The 13398-nt window shown below is 44.3% G+C and overlaps 1 protein-coding gene across 1 annotated transcript; it reads left to right on the forward strand.

The window, feature by feature from the left end:
* The first annotated feature begins 1183 nt into the window (after positions 1 to 1183).
* On the forward strand, positions 1184 to 5042 carry KVR01_002977 (cation-transporting P-type ATPase PCA1). Its single transcript, XM_044782956.1, has one exon. The coding sequence runs from the start codon at positions 1269 to 1271 to the stop codon at positions 4755 to 4757; it is 3489 nt and encodes a 1162-aa protein (XP_044647992.1). The 5' UTR covers positions 1184 to 1268; the 3' UTR covers positions 4758 to 5042.
* The last annotated feature ends 8356 nt before the right edge of the window (positions 5043 to 13398 follow it).

The raw sequence follows: 13398 nt of genomic DNA on the forward strand, positions 1-13398 counted from the left end.
ACGCCGTGGTTGAGAAGAGGCACCAGTTTCTCGGCGCCAATTGTGGTGAGTGCTCTGGGTCCGAATGGCCTTTTCCTTTTCGTGATCCCGCCGGCTAACATGAACAGGCTGGCCTGGCCGCTTATACTCTCGGCCTGCCTTCAAACTCCCGTCTCTGTCCGTACACGGAGAATCCGGCGCCTGGTCAAGATTCAGTTGGGGCATGCATCAAGAGGCATCTGATCAGGACTGCTTTCCAGCGAGTTGAATCCAACGACCTTCTTGCACAGGATCCAGCACAGTACCATTACGACGTCCCTAAGCGGGTTCTCGTTGTATCCAACGGCGCCAGCGAGCCCACAGGAGAGGGAGGTGGAGACAATGGAGGCGATCCTACGCCCTGCTGTAAGCATTACTTTTCACCTTTTACGGATCCCCGTCTTTCATGTTTTGGAATGTTCTAGAACACAACACTTGAGGACCCGTAGCAGGACTAACTTCACCACTAGGGGATCCGGTGACGAGGCCCCAGTGCAAGATAGCAAACATCACTAAGATGTAGTCCGGGAAGGAACCAGCTGGGAGGGCAGGTGCCCTAGGGTACTCACTCGTTCAGGAGTCAGCTCGGTATTATTAGTGGCTGATTCCTTATCTAGACCGGATAGCAACGACTCGGCACCATTCATTCTTCTTGATGTAGCATTCAAACAGGCCACGAAGCAGTGACCATCGTAGTGGAAATGCTTGTGCCCTGGGTGACTCTGTTTTTTTTTCTCGCCCTGCCAAGACTTTGATCTCTTCACAAACACTTCCAAACGACTCACTAGACCTCCATCAGTCTTCATTTAGTTCTTCGAAGAAGAAAACCAGTCTCGGAATGCTTCTGACAAGAACAAGAGTTTCTGTCATTTCAGTTAGCTAATCTTTAACGAGGAGGAAACGTGCTTAACATACCTAGGTACACTGCACTGTCAGGATAGAATTTTGGGCCGAGCGGAATCAAGTCTTGGCAGGTCACTTCTAGGCAAAGGCAACCGAAGGTCTGGACCACGGGTAGTGAGTGAGCTGGGTGGAAATGCTCAAACATGAATTGTTCCAAGGCGTTGTACTAAAAGGTACCTAGGTACGTTTGGGGGGACTCGGATGCCAAGTGTCAACACCCGCGGCTAACATTTGCACGTTGACCTCCTTGGTTACCGAATGCCCGGTCGCCTCGACTTGCGACATGATCCACATCAACACAGAACAAAACAAAACTGTTCTCAGAATCAATCGAAACTGATATTTGCATGATGGCCTGTGGTTCTGGGTGCTGCGCTCCCCCAGAGGCCACGTCCACACCGCCGCCACCACGGCAACAACCCCGCAACGCACGCGCCGACTCCACGGGCGAAGAATCGCCTGACCAAGCTGACGGTTGCTGCGGCGCTGAGAATGGCAGGGTCTCTGAGGACTCCCGCGACGAGGTATGCTGTGTTGGCGAGGGTTCTGGTTCGCCCCAGTCGGCGCCAGCAGTGGTTGCAGCCACCTGCAAGGACGCCTGCTGCGCCTCGGATGAGGAGCAGCCCAGAGAGGCTACTGGGGCTGGACCGACAGACACCTGCGGCGGCGGTTGCTGCTCGGGAGACGGGCCCTCGAGGAATGCCAAGTCCAAGGCTGCTGCCACTTGCGAGGATGCCTGCTGTGCCGGCGACGACGCCGTGGACATGGCCAAGTCTGACTGTGGGCCTTCGTCCAAGGATGGTTGCTGCGACGACACGAAGCCCGAGCCTGAGGACCCCAAGAATCCAAGCTGCTGTAAGGGGAAGTCTAGCCCATGTTGCGATACATCCTGCCTGGACCGCCTTGCTGCTCGCGAGTGCATGGGTCAGTCTGTAGATCCGTCCTCGGATGGCGCCTGCGACAAAGGGCGGGACGGCAGGCCATGTGGCCAGCACAGCCAATCGACTCGCCAGAAGTATGCGGCCAAGCTAGAGGCTCTCGGGTGCCTCTGTCGGGCCCTGCTTGCGATGGGCCAGGATTCATGCTGCCCTCCGCCCAAGAGGTCGTCCCTCGAGCGAAGGCGCTGCTCTGAGCGGTCACCGTCGGCCACCCGCAGGTCCGTCGACTCGTGCTGCGCTACCGGCGCTGCCACAGCGAGCTCCCTCACCATGCGACCCAGGGCCAAGGGCAAGCCGTGCGCTCAGGACGCAGGCAAGAAGCCTCCAAAGGACGACTGCGCGGGCGGTGACTGCTGTGCCACAATCACGACAACCACTCGTCTTTCAGTTGATAGCAGACGCACCAAGCAGCGCAAGCATGGCAACGAACAGCCCGTTGACCTCGAGACTGGACTTTCGGGCAAAGAGCATGTGATACTGAGCATCTCTGGCATGACCTGTACTGGGTGCGAGACGAAGCTCAAGCGCACTCTCGCAAGCCTCGACTCGGTCAAGAACCTCAAGACAAGCCTCGTTCTCTCCAGAGCCGAATTCGACCTGGACCCAGGCACTGGTTCTGTAGCAGACGTCGTGAAACACCTCGAGAGAACCACCGAATTCAAATGTGAGCAGGTCACCAACAAGGGCACTACCGTCGATATCATAACCCCCAGTGACTCACTCATATTTGTCAATGAGAGTTGGCCACTGGGGGTTACTGATGCCACTGTCGTCAGCCAAAATGTCATGAATGTCGCCTTCGACGCCAAGATCGTAGGAGCTCGAGACCTTCTAGAGAAGGGATGGGACGCCCCGATGAAGCTTGCACCTCCCCGGGGGGACCAAAGCCTGGCCGCCAGCAGCAGACATGTCCGGAATGTCGGGTTGAGCACCCTCCTCTCCGCCACCCTCACTATCCCTGTGCTGGTACTCGCGTGGGCTCCTCTGCCAGAGAGACAGCTTGCCTACGGGTCTGCGTCCCTTGCACTCGCGACGCTGGTCCAGGTTGTGATTGCCGGGCCGTTTTATCCAAAGGCCCTCAAGGCACTCATATTCTCCAAGGTCATTGAGATGGATCTGCTCATCGTCTTGAGCACCTCTGCTGCCTACATCTTCTCAGTCGTGTCTTTTGGCCACCTCGCCGCTGGCCGGCCACTACCAACTGGCGAGTTCTTCGAGACCAGCACTCTCTTGGTGACTCTCATCATGGTAGGGAGGTATCTGGCAGCTCTGGCCCGCCAAAAGGCGGTCGAGTCCATCTCCATCCGGTCCCTACAGGCACCTACAGCTATTCTGGTCGGACATGAGGAGCGCGAGGTGGACGTCAGGCTTCTCCAGTATGGAGACACCTTCAAGGTTTTGCCTGATTCTAAGATCCCCACGGACGGCACAGTAATTTCTGGGTCTTCCGAAGTCGATGAGTCGATGGTTACTGGCGAATCGAGGCCCGTCGAGAAATACAACAAATCCGCTGTCATCGCTGGGTCGATCAACGGGGCAGGCACCCTGATCGTGAGGCTGAACCGACTGCCAGGCGACAATACCATCAGTGCCATTGCGAACATGGTCGATCAAGCCAAGCTTTCCAAGCCCAAGATCCAAGAAATCGCCGACCGTGTCGCCTCCTACTTCGTCCCTGTGATCATCACTCTCACCATAATAGTGTTCTGCATCTGGATTGCAGTTGGTATTTCAGTACAGGGCAGGTCTGGATCTGACGCTGTGATCCAGGCTGTGACATACGCAATCACAGTCCTCATCGTCTCTTGCCCTTGTGCCATCAGCTTGGCAGTTCCCATGGTCATTGTTATCTCGAGTGGCGTGACTGCTGAGAGAGGTGTGATCATCAAGTCTGCCCATCCACTAGAAGTCGCCTATAAGGCCTCTCATGTGGTCTTGGATAAGACCGGGACGCTTACGCAAGGGCAGCTCACAGTCGCACGCGAATTATGGTTGGGAGACCAGACAGAACTTGCTAAGTCGAAGTCATTGCTACTGAACCTACTGCTCAGCAACAAGCATCCCGTGTCTGCGGCCGTCGCTGCACGGCTCCAATCGACAGGCGTCATTCCCACAGACAAGACACTGGATGCAACCACATTGACTGGGAAAGGCGTTGAGGCTACCACATCCTCAGGCTCCGTGCTCCGTGCCGGCAACTCTCGTTGGCTCTCCCTCAGCCAGGACTCTCGGGTCCAATCCGTCCTCTTGCAAGGCCACACAACCTTCTGCTTCACGGTAGACGATTCGCTGGTGGCAGTCTTCGGCCTGCAGGACTCACTCCGGATGGACTCCGTGGAAACTGTCGAACAGCTGCACAAACGGGGGGTTGCGGTCCATGTCATCTCTGGTGATGACGATGCCGCTGTGCATTTAGTGACGAGCCAACTGAGCATTCCGGACGACCGCGTCCGGTCTCGTTGCACCCCCGCCGATAAACAAGCTTATATTCAAGACCTCCTCTCGGAAATGCCTCGCGGCAAGTCATCTTCCACCGTCATATTCTGCGGCGACGGTACCAACGACGCCATCGCCCTGGCTCAGGCGACCGTTGGCGTGCACATGAACAACTCGAGTGCTACCGATGTGGCTAAGTTTGCGGCTGACGTGGTTTTGATGCGGCCTAGCTTGGCTGGGATTCTCACCCTGATCAATGCCAGCGAGAAGTCCATGGGCAGAATCGCATTCAATTTTGGCTGGAGCTTTGTCTACAACATTTTTGCGATCTTGCTGGGCGGCGGGGCCTTCTCTGCTCTTCACAACGCCAGGATCCCGCCCGAGTTTGCCGGACTTGGCGAGCTGGTCAGTGTTGTGCCTGTAATCGCTGCCGCCATGCTACTTAGGTGGGAAAAGATCTAGGGCAGACTGTTTGTCATCCGGCGTTCCGGTGCTTCAACACGTGTACTTTGCGACTGACGCATTCAACATGCGCCGATGATGTGTGTGCCTTCCCGGGTCAAGGGCAAGATGCGGGGCGAGCTTGGATCATGTCTGGTTTATGGCAGCTACCAGTTTGCTTCGTGGATGTGAAGTCTTGGGCCGAGGGCGGCAAATTTCCTTTCTATGTCGCCCAATCTGTTTCAGTAATTCGCGCTAGTTTCCCCGAAGAACATACCAAGAAGCAATATAACGCGGCTCCTTGGGAAAGATGAGAACTTCAACATCCTGTGATTGAGCAAGGTCATGTGCGGCTTTAGCATCTCTGGTCCCTCTGAGGTCGGATTTTGTGGCCCTGGTTTGACTTCATCACTCTATTTTCATTTGACTACAACACCGAGTACCCGATTCCATCATCTATATCTTCTTTTACCTCGGTGTTGGAAAGAGATGCCGTCTCCAACCATACACAACAAGAACAAGTTCAGGCAGCAACCTTGGTCAACCTCACGTAACACTTCTTCGGCCCATGCACCACCCCATCAACAGCGGCATATGTTGAAAGCTCATCAGGGCATTTTTGAAACTCAAATGTCCACAGGAATACCGTCAACAGCAGCCTCAACTCCAGGTATGCCAAACGCCGCCCATAGCAGCCTCTTAGACCTAATCCGAAACCATTAATCGGACCTGCTTGGCTGTTGAATACAACCTGGGTTCCGTTGTCGTCGGTGGCGAGCCAACGCTCGGGCTTGAAGGCGCCGATGTCCTCCGCCGCCCAGACGCCGACCTTGCTGACCTTGTTGTCCCGCGCTTGCGGGCTCCTCAGCGAGTCGTCGATGTCGAAGGCTGGCTCGAGGAATGAGGGACCGGTGTTGAGAAAGAAGACATGTGTGCCCTTAGGGACGAAGTGGCCCAGGAGGGTCGTGTCCTGGACAGCGTCCCTATCAATGACGGGAACCGTATTACCGACGCGCAAGATCTCCTCCATGGTGGCCTCGAGGTACGGTATTGAGGCCCTGGTGATCTCGGCGACGGATGGGAGCCGGCCCTCAGCCTTCGCCTCGGGGAAAGCTGCCTGCAGGTCGTTCCGGACGCGCTGCTGGACGCTCGGGTGGTCTGCGAGGAACTTGACACCCCAGCAGAGGGTCGTACTTGTTGTGTCGTGGCCTGCGACGATGAAGCCCAACGTTTCAACTACCATGTCTGGAAGTTGGCAAGAATTGGTTAGCAAGACTTCAGCCAAGAAATGTCGCCGGTTCTGGGGTTGTCGGGGTTTGAATCTCACGGAGGGCATTACTTACCAAAAGAGTGAGGGTCCGGTTGTCTCCCTTCCTTCTCAGCTAGACGAGCCTCGCGATCGACCATATGGTCCAGCGCGGACCGAATCCACGAGTCGCTATCGCCTTGGGCGTTTTTCTTCCAAGATTGGACTGACTTCTCGAGCTCTTCGTGAATAGCACCATAAGTGTCGTTCTGTGCTTTCATGTACGAGGGCTCCCGCTTGATGAACCACCATTTCAGGCGCATGCTCGCGGCTGCCCTCACACGCTCGACAGTTGCAGTCAGGTAGAGTATCTGCAGTACTAGTAGTTAGTCATCAAAGCACACAAAAAGCAGCTTTTATGGGAATATAGCAAGAAGCAGGCCACAAGGTGGTTATGTCCTGTGTTAAACCCTGTAGCCTGTCAAGTCTTTGTTCTGCAGGCTCAAGGTGGAGTATGTTTGTCCTCGAAGAGACATTGACTGTGTCCAGAAGATGCTTACGTTTGAAATGGCCTGTCCTAACTTTGCCGTCGGGAGCTCGAGCGGTTGGTCAGGGCTGCTGTTGGGAAACCTGCTGCGATCCAGGCTCTGAATCAATTCGGTCTGGCTCGCAGTGGCGCTCTCCTTGAAACCTTCCCCAAACGCGAAGGCCATGACAGCATCCAGAGCCGCGTGGAAGATATCCCCCGAAGCCGAAAAGGGCCGCCCGTCAGCCAGGTTGGCTTTCAGTTCCCATAGTTTCAGGATGTTCAGACTGCTGGCATAAATTGCAGGTGCGGCAACACCGTTCAAAAAGCCTGGCGACATGAGGTCTTGCAACAGCTTTCTTCGAGCTTTCCATTCGGGCCCGGTCTTCTTCGTGATATGGTGGTCCGCACCGGCCCCGTCGAACAATTCACCAACGAATCTGGACCGGTCGAATTCCTTGCCCCGGTGCAGGAGGATATCTTGGGCCTCTTTGAAGTCGCAGACCACCAGGGTAGGCTTGCCGAACGGCTCCATGAACAACTGTGTAATTGGAGAATTGTGTCTTTTACTCTGTTTGCGAATATAGTCGGCGAAGTCTCCGGTTTTGGAAACTTCCTTGACAAGATTGGGAATATCGCCGAAGAGGTTCTTTGCGGCGGCTTTGTTATATGGGATATTAGGAAGTGGCCTTGGAAGCAGCCATTGGTAGAGCCCGTATAGAAGAGTAACCAACACGGCAATAATGATGATAGTCGCCATTGTGTATGAGGGCCAGTTCGTGGTGTTGGCCTACTGGCTTCAGTGTCGAGAGAGACCAGTTGACCCGATGGTTGGAAAGCACCTGTGCAGTGTTCACATGAAAATAAGGCACCTAGATTTAGACTGCTGTGGCTGGCGGCGGCTTGGGTTGATATAGGCGAGGGCTGCTTTGGGCTGACTGCTGTTCAGCTTCCATGCCGCGTTCTCGAAAAGAACTTTTCACCGTCCATGGATTCATACTTAAATGGTCGAGGCGTAGGCGCTGTAGGGTTCAAGGATCCACCACACACGACTTCTTCGTTTATTTTCCAACGGGGTGGTTCAGAAAAACCCGTTGGTGGAGCTGTGGGCCTGTGATATAAATGAGTGAATCCTGGGGTTCTGGAAGGCTACATTGAGAAACGCGGAGAGCCCCCCTTTTCTCGCTCAGATATCAAACTCGGCACAACGACCCACGCCACCAGCCAGAACTGACTCGGCCCACATGAACAAAACCTGAGGACGATCGGCTCAATTTAATGCTCCGATCCCGACTCAAGCCCACTGTCGCAGCTCCCACAAACGGACCATTAGTAGTAAATCCTTCGAAACGGATGGAGCACTCGGAGCTGAGGGGCCTTCTATTTGGGTCTTACTTTCCACATAATGCATACCCAAACTTTTTGACGGCTCTTCACTTCAGGCCCGAGCTGGAGTGCACCCCAAGAGGATTATCGTGGCCTCCTAGCTCGCAGCTCGAGGCCAGCGCCACCTCCATGATGGTCCCATCAGCTACCAGTTCTTCAATGGGCAGTTCAGCCGGGGATTCCTGTATTTCCTTCCGGCCTTCATTGCGAAATACATGCTGACATAAACGGAAGACACCGAAAATTGATGCCTAGTAGAAAACACTGTGAAGTTTTGCGAGCCATGAATGTGTGATAGTACGGCGTACTGGTGCTTATGTATTGCTAGGAGTGGCTAATCCTTCGGGTTTGTTATTCTGGTCTTTTGGCCGGGCGGTACTATATTCTCTTTCCACTGGAATTAGCACTATTTTTTTTTTTTTTAAAAAAAAAAAAAACGCTGAGTTTTAAGTGTTTACCACTAGAGAACGGAAATTCACACACCTAGAATCGGAAGGTATACACCCTCCCTACTATTCAGCCAATCAGAGCACAGAACCTTAAAGTCCTTACAACTTCAACAAATAAGTGTTCTTCACGATTTTAGAGGCCACAAACAGGGCGGGTTGGTCCTCTAGGAACTCAGATCGTACCTACCGGCCCTACTCACGACCCTCCACTATACTTCGCGCTCCAGGGCTCGCCCCCTTCACCCCAGCCGGCCCTTTCGTGGAAGAAGTCTATATAGAGTACTTCTTAGTCAGCAGATAGGTACGCACCTTCCAATTAAGGGTGCGCAAATTTCCGTTCTCTACTACTATACCTAGGTATTAAGGCACCATAGGTATTTTATATATATGAGGATTAATAAAAACGAAACCACTTAGCCGGGTGGGCACAGCGAGGAACTACTAGTAGCAGTTAAGCCACCTATTATAAAGTAGTTTTAATTCTAATTAAACATTAAGTCTTAAGTATTTACTATTATATAAAGGCACTATATATATTATATATATATAAAATTTAAATTAAAATTACTTTTTATATAAATAAAGTTTATATATTATTTTTAAATAGTTTTTTTTAATTCTTTTATATATATAATATATAAAATATTAAATAAAATATTATATTATATTTTTAAAAGTTTTAATTATTTATATTTAATTTAATTATAAATTTAAAAATATAAATAATTTTATTTTAATATTTATTAATATAATTTATTTATATATTATAATATTAAAAATATAAATATTAATTATTATATAAAATATTATATATATATATTAAATATATATATAATAAACTTATATATATTTTAAATATATATAAAATAAAAGTAAAACTATATATATAATAAAATAATATATAATATTTTATATAATAATAAATATTTAAAATTTAATATATAAGATTATAATATATATAATAATAATAAAATAATAATATATAGATTATTTATATTTTTAATTCTATTATTAAATTAAAAGTAAATAGTTAAAGTTTTAAAAATAAAATATAATATATTTTTAAAGATTAACTTAATTAAGTTTAATATATAAAACTTTTATAATAATTTTATAATTTATATTTATAATACTATCTATTATTAAAAGATATATTTTTATATTAATATATTAAATTATATTTAATTAGTTTAAATTAATACTATTAACTTTAATATAAATTAATCCGTTAAAAATTAAAGTTATTATAAACTATAAGCTACCTAATTTAATACTAGTAAGTACTATATATAAGTATTAAATTTATTATATAACTTAAGCCTTTTAAATTAGTTGAAATAGGCGAAAATAAAGCTAGTATTCCTCTAACTAAGGATATATATAGGTTCTAACTCTACTTTATAAGTAAATACCTATCTAGCGAACCTAAGAGATAAGTAAAACTACTTAAAAGCAGTTACTTAACTAAACTAAAAGATAACTTTTAAATAAGGTAACTATACTCTATTACTATATATAGTATCTAGATTTATAGTTTTAATAGCTTTATTAAAAAAGGAATAACTATTATTAATTAAGTTTATAATTATATAAAATAAACTTTTATTTTAAAGAAAAGTTATTAATATTTAAAATAGTTAATATATTTTTAAAGATATTAAAGAATTATAAATTTAATTTAAAAGAAATTAAGATTTATAAGAATCTTAAATTTAAGTTTAAAGGTTTTAATTTAATATTTATATTTATAAAAATAAAAGTATTTATATAATTTAAAAGGTTTAAATTAAGTTAAATTAAATTATAATAAAAGAAACTAATTAAATAAAAATTAATTAAAAATTATAATTATAAGGTTTTAATTTTATATTAAAAGGAAATAATAATATATAAATATATAATTAAATTTTATATTATATTTATAAAATTAAAACTTTATTTATTTTTATATAATATATTAAATTATAAAAGTAATTATAAAATAATTAATAATTTTAATATAAATAAATTTAAAAATAAATATTAAATAATTATTAATTTTATATTTTAAAGAATTTAATAAATATTTTTTAAATATTTCTTTTTAAAAATTTAAATTTTTAAAGAAAATTAAATTTATAATTTTTAATATTTTTAAAAATGAATTAATTATTTTAAATATTAATAGTTTTTAAAATAAAATTTATTTTATATAATTAAAGATTTAATTATTAATAATTATTTTTATTTATAAGTTATTAAAATTATAAATTTAAAATAATATTATATATAATAATAAAATAAAATTACTTTATTTAATTATTTTTAATTTAATAAATTATATAATAAATTATATAATAATTTTTAAATAATTTTATTTATAAAGTTAATAAATAAATATTTTTAAATTAAAACTTTTAAAAATATTAATTTTATTTTTATTTATTTTAATTAAGTTATAATAACTTTAATTTTTAATATATTAATTTAAATAAATATAATTTAATATATTTATATAAAAGATATATTTTAATAATAAATAATATTATAAATATAATAAATTATAAAGTTATTATAAAAGTTTATATAATAAATTTAATTAAATTAATATTTAAAAATATATTATATTTTATTTTTGAATAGTTTTATTATTTATTTTAATTTAATAATAAAATTAAAAAATATAAATAATTAATAATTAATTTTAAAATTAAAATAATAATAAATAAATAAATAAATAAAATTATAATATAATTAAAATTATATTAAATAAAATATTAATATATTTTAAATATTATATTATATAATAATAATTTATTATATTATAATATATTTAAATATAACTTTTAATTAATTAATTTAAATTATTTTAATAAATTAAAATAATTTTATTTATAAAAAGTTTATAATTTAAAAAACTTTTTAAATAATTTATAATTAAAATAGTTTTATTAATAAATATTATTAAATAGAATAAAACCCTTTAAACTATAGAATCTATATATATAAGAAGGAGGTATCGTATATATTAAATATTTATATCCTGTATATGTAGTTTAAATGTATTATACTGTATTAGAATAAGAAATTTGAAAATCCAAGGATGTAAATTAACACAAGCTCAAAAGCTGACTAGAAGTGGTCCGGGAATACTACTTAATTCCTTGATCTAGAGCTTCTCGGCCGCTCCATTGAGCCCATTGTCAGCGCAGACATGCGTGGACTTTGCCAATCCACCGTCGGAGATGTAAGATCTGGATCTTCTTTTCGAGATGATGCCCTCAATTGTTCAGGTATTCTTGGCGATTCCGTAGCGGCGGCTTGCTTTCAGGATGTCAGCAATACTTAGGCAGAGATCAGCCTGGGCAGATGTGCGATCTTACATCAACAGGTAGGGGGCTCAAGGGCTGGGTAGTACCAAACGCAACAAAATCTGTTGTTTTGGTAATGCCCGTCTGTGATGACACGGCACTGAGTCTTGGTATCAAGTGGTCCTTGGGGAATACTGTGTCACTTGCTGCTATTGTTATATTCGTTAAGCTGGTGCTGATGTCCGGCCGGAAGCGGGGTGCGCGTTTGGACCCTGAGCCTTCCGATCGGATATAAGTCCTCTTTCCGCGATTCCGCTCACGCCAGCGGAGATTGGCCGGAGCCTCTGATGAAAGGCCGGCCTTGTAGCGGATGAGTTGCCAAAGTGGTCGTAAAGTTGCAATCGAAGCCGCCGCAATTCCAATACCAGGCTCGACGGTACTCCAAATCGCGACATCGGTCGTCGACCATAAAAAGTCATCGCTGTCGATGAGGTGGTGCACTTTTGTTCGTTGAGGTTAGCCAGCAGATAATGCACGAAGAAATCCCACGAACAAGCCTCACAGGACTTGATTGCCAGTACTCTGCCAGCAGGGTATCATGAAGAGAGGTTCAGTTTTATGTCTTATACTTACAGTAGAAGATTCGCACGACAGTTGCCGTGCTGCCAATAGCCGCAAAGCCGAGGATAAGCATCACCAACATTTTCGATTTGAATGGCAAATTTAGCGACCAAACAATAAAAATCGGGAGTAAACCGAAAGCCCAGTCTGCGAGACAGTTGATTGCCGCTGCGGTGTAGGTCATTATAAGAACAACGCGGTTGTTCCAACACTTCCCAGGGGTACGAGGATTGTCATTCCAGAAAGTTGGAATTGGTCGACACTGGAACATGACCATGAACAAGTATGTTGATCCGAAAAGCACTGTTCCGAGCATCAAGATTCGGAGGATATAGACATGCATGCGCTCGATGGTAATACGGAGGAGCAGGAAGCCGACACTGATTTTCAGGAGACATGTCGAGACAATATAAAGAAGCTCGCATATGTACCAGTACTTGGGTCGAACCATGTCAGCGATGACGTGGATATTAATACGAGGGAAGCGATGCTTGTTACTCACCTTCAACGCCGTAGCTCTGCCTTCAGTCGATATTTCGGCTGCGTGTCGACCTGTTCCATACTTCCAAGCTACCATTTGCGAGGCGAGATACGCGGTGAAGATGGCCTGTTATATTGTAAGCCTTTCCCATCATCTTAGCGGAGTGGGACGAACGACTCGCGTACCATAAGCAACAGCAGAAACTTGTCATCTATACCGAACGAGTGTATCACCCGCCAGCGACAGTAAATTCGCAGGGAAACCGTGACCCAACATAATATAAAGAACAAGATGGCCGTAGCCAGCACCTCACCACTTCGATCGTCCATTGGGAGAGCGGTCACCGTGACCCAAGGGGCCTATAGCATTGGGATCGAATTGCTCAAGTGATTGAGAAATACCCTCGAGTGGTGAAGGGGAATCCGAGAGACCGGCCAACAGCTGTTGGCCCGAACTACTGGGCCCTGGACTGCGGAGCGTTTAATAACAACTTGTTAGCGGTGGTCGGGTCTCCACAGAGTCATCGGCCCGTCCCAAGTACTTAAGTAGGATGTTTGACACTAGGCTAGTTGTTAGAAGCCCTAGCTAAGGCAGTTACTTGAGCGTATAAACACCAAACCATGCTCAGAGGGTGTTAATACATACATTTCCCTCGAGCTTAGT

The sequence above is a fragment of the Diaporthe batatas genome (genome assembly GCF_019321695.1).
Source record: "Diaporthe batatas strain CRI 302-4 chromosome Unknown Contig00003, whole genome shotgun sequence".
NCBI lineage: Eukaryota > Fungi > Ascomycota > Sordariomycetes > Diaporthales > Diaporthaceae > Diaporthe > Diaporthe batatas.

Bases quoted from the DNA above. Each gene is read 5' to 3' on its own strand.
- KVR01_002977 (XM_044782956.1), top strand. From the start codon at position 1,269: ATGATGGCCTGTGGTTCTGGGTGCTGCGCTCCCCCAGAGGCCACGTCC.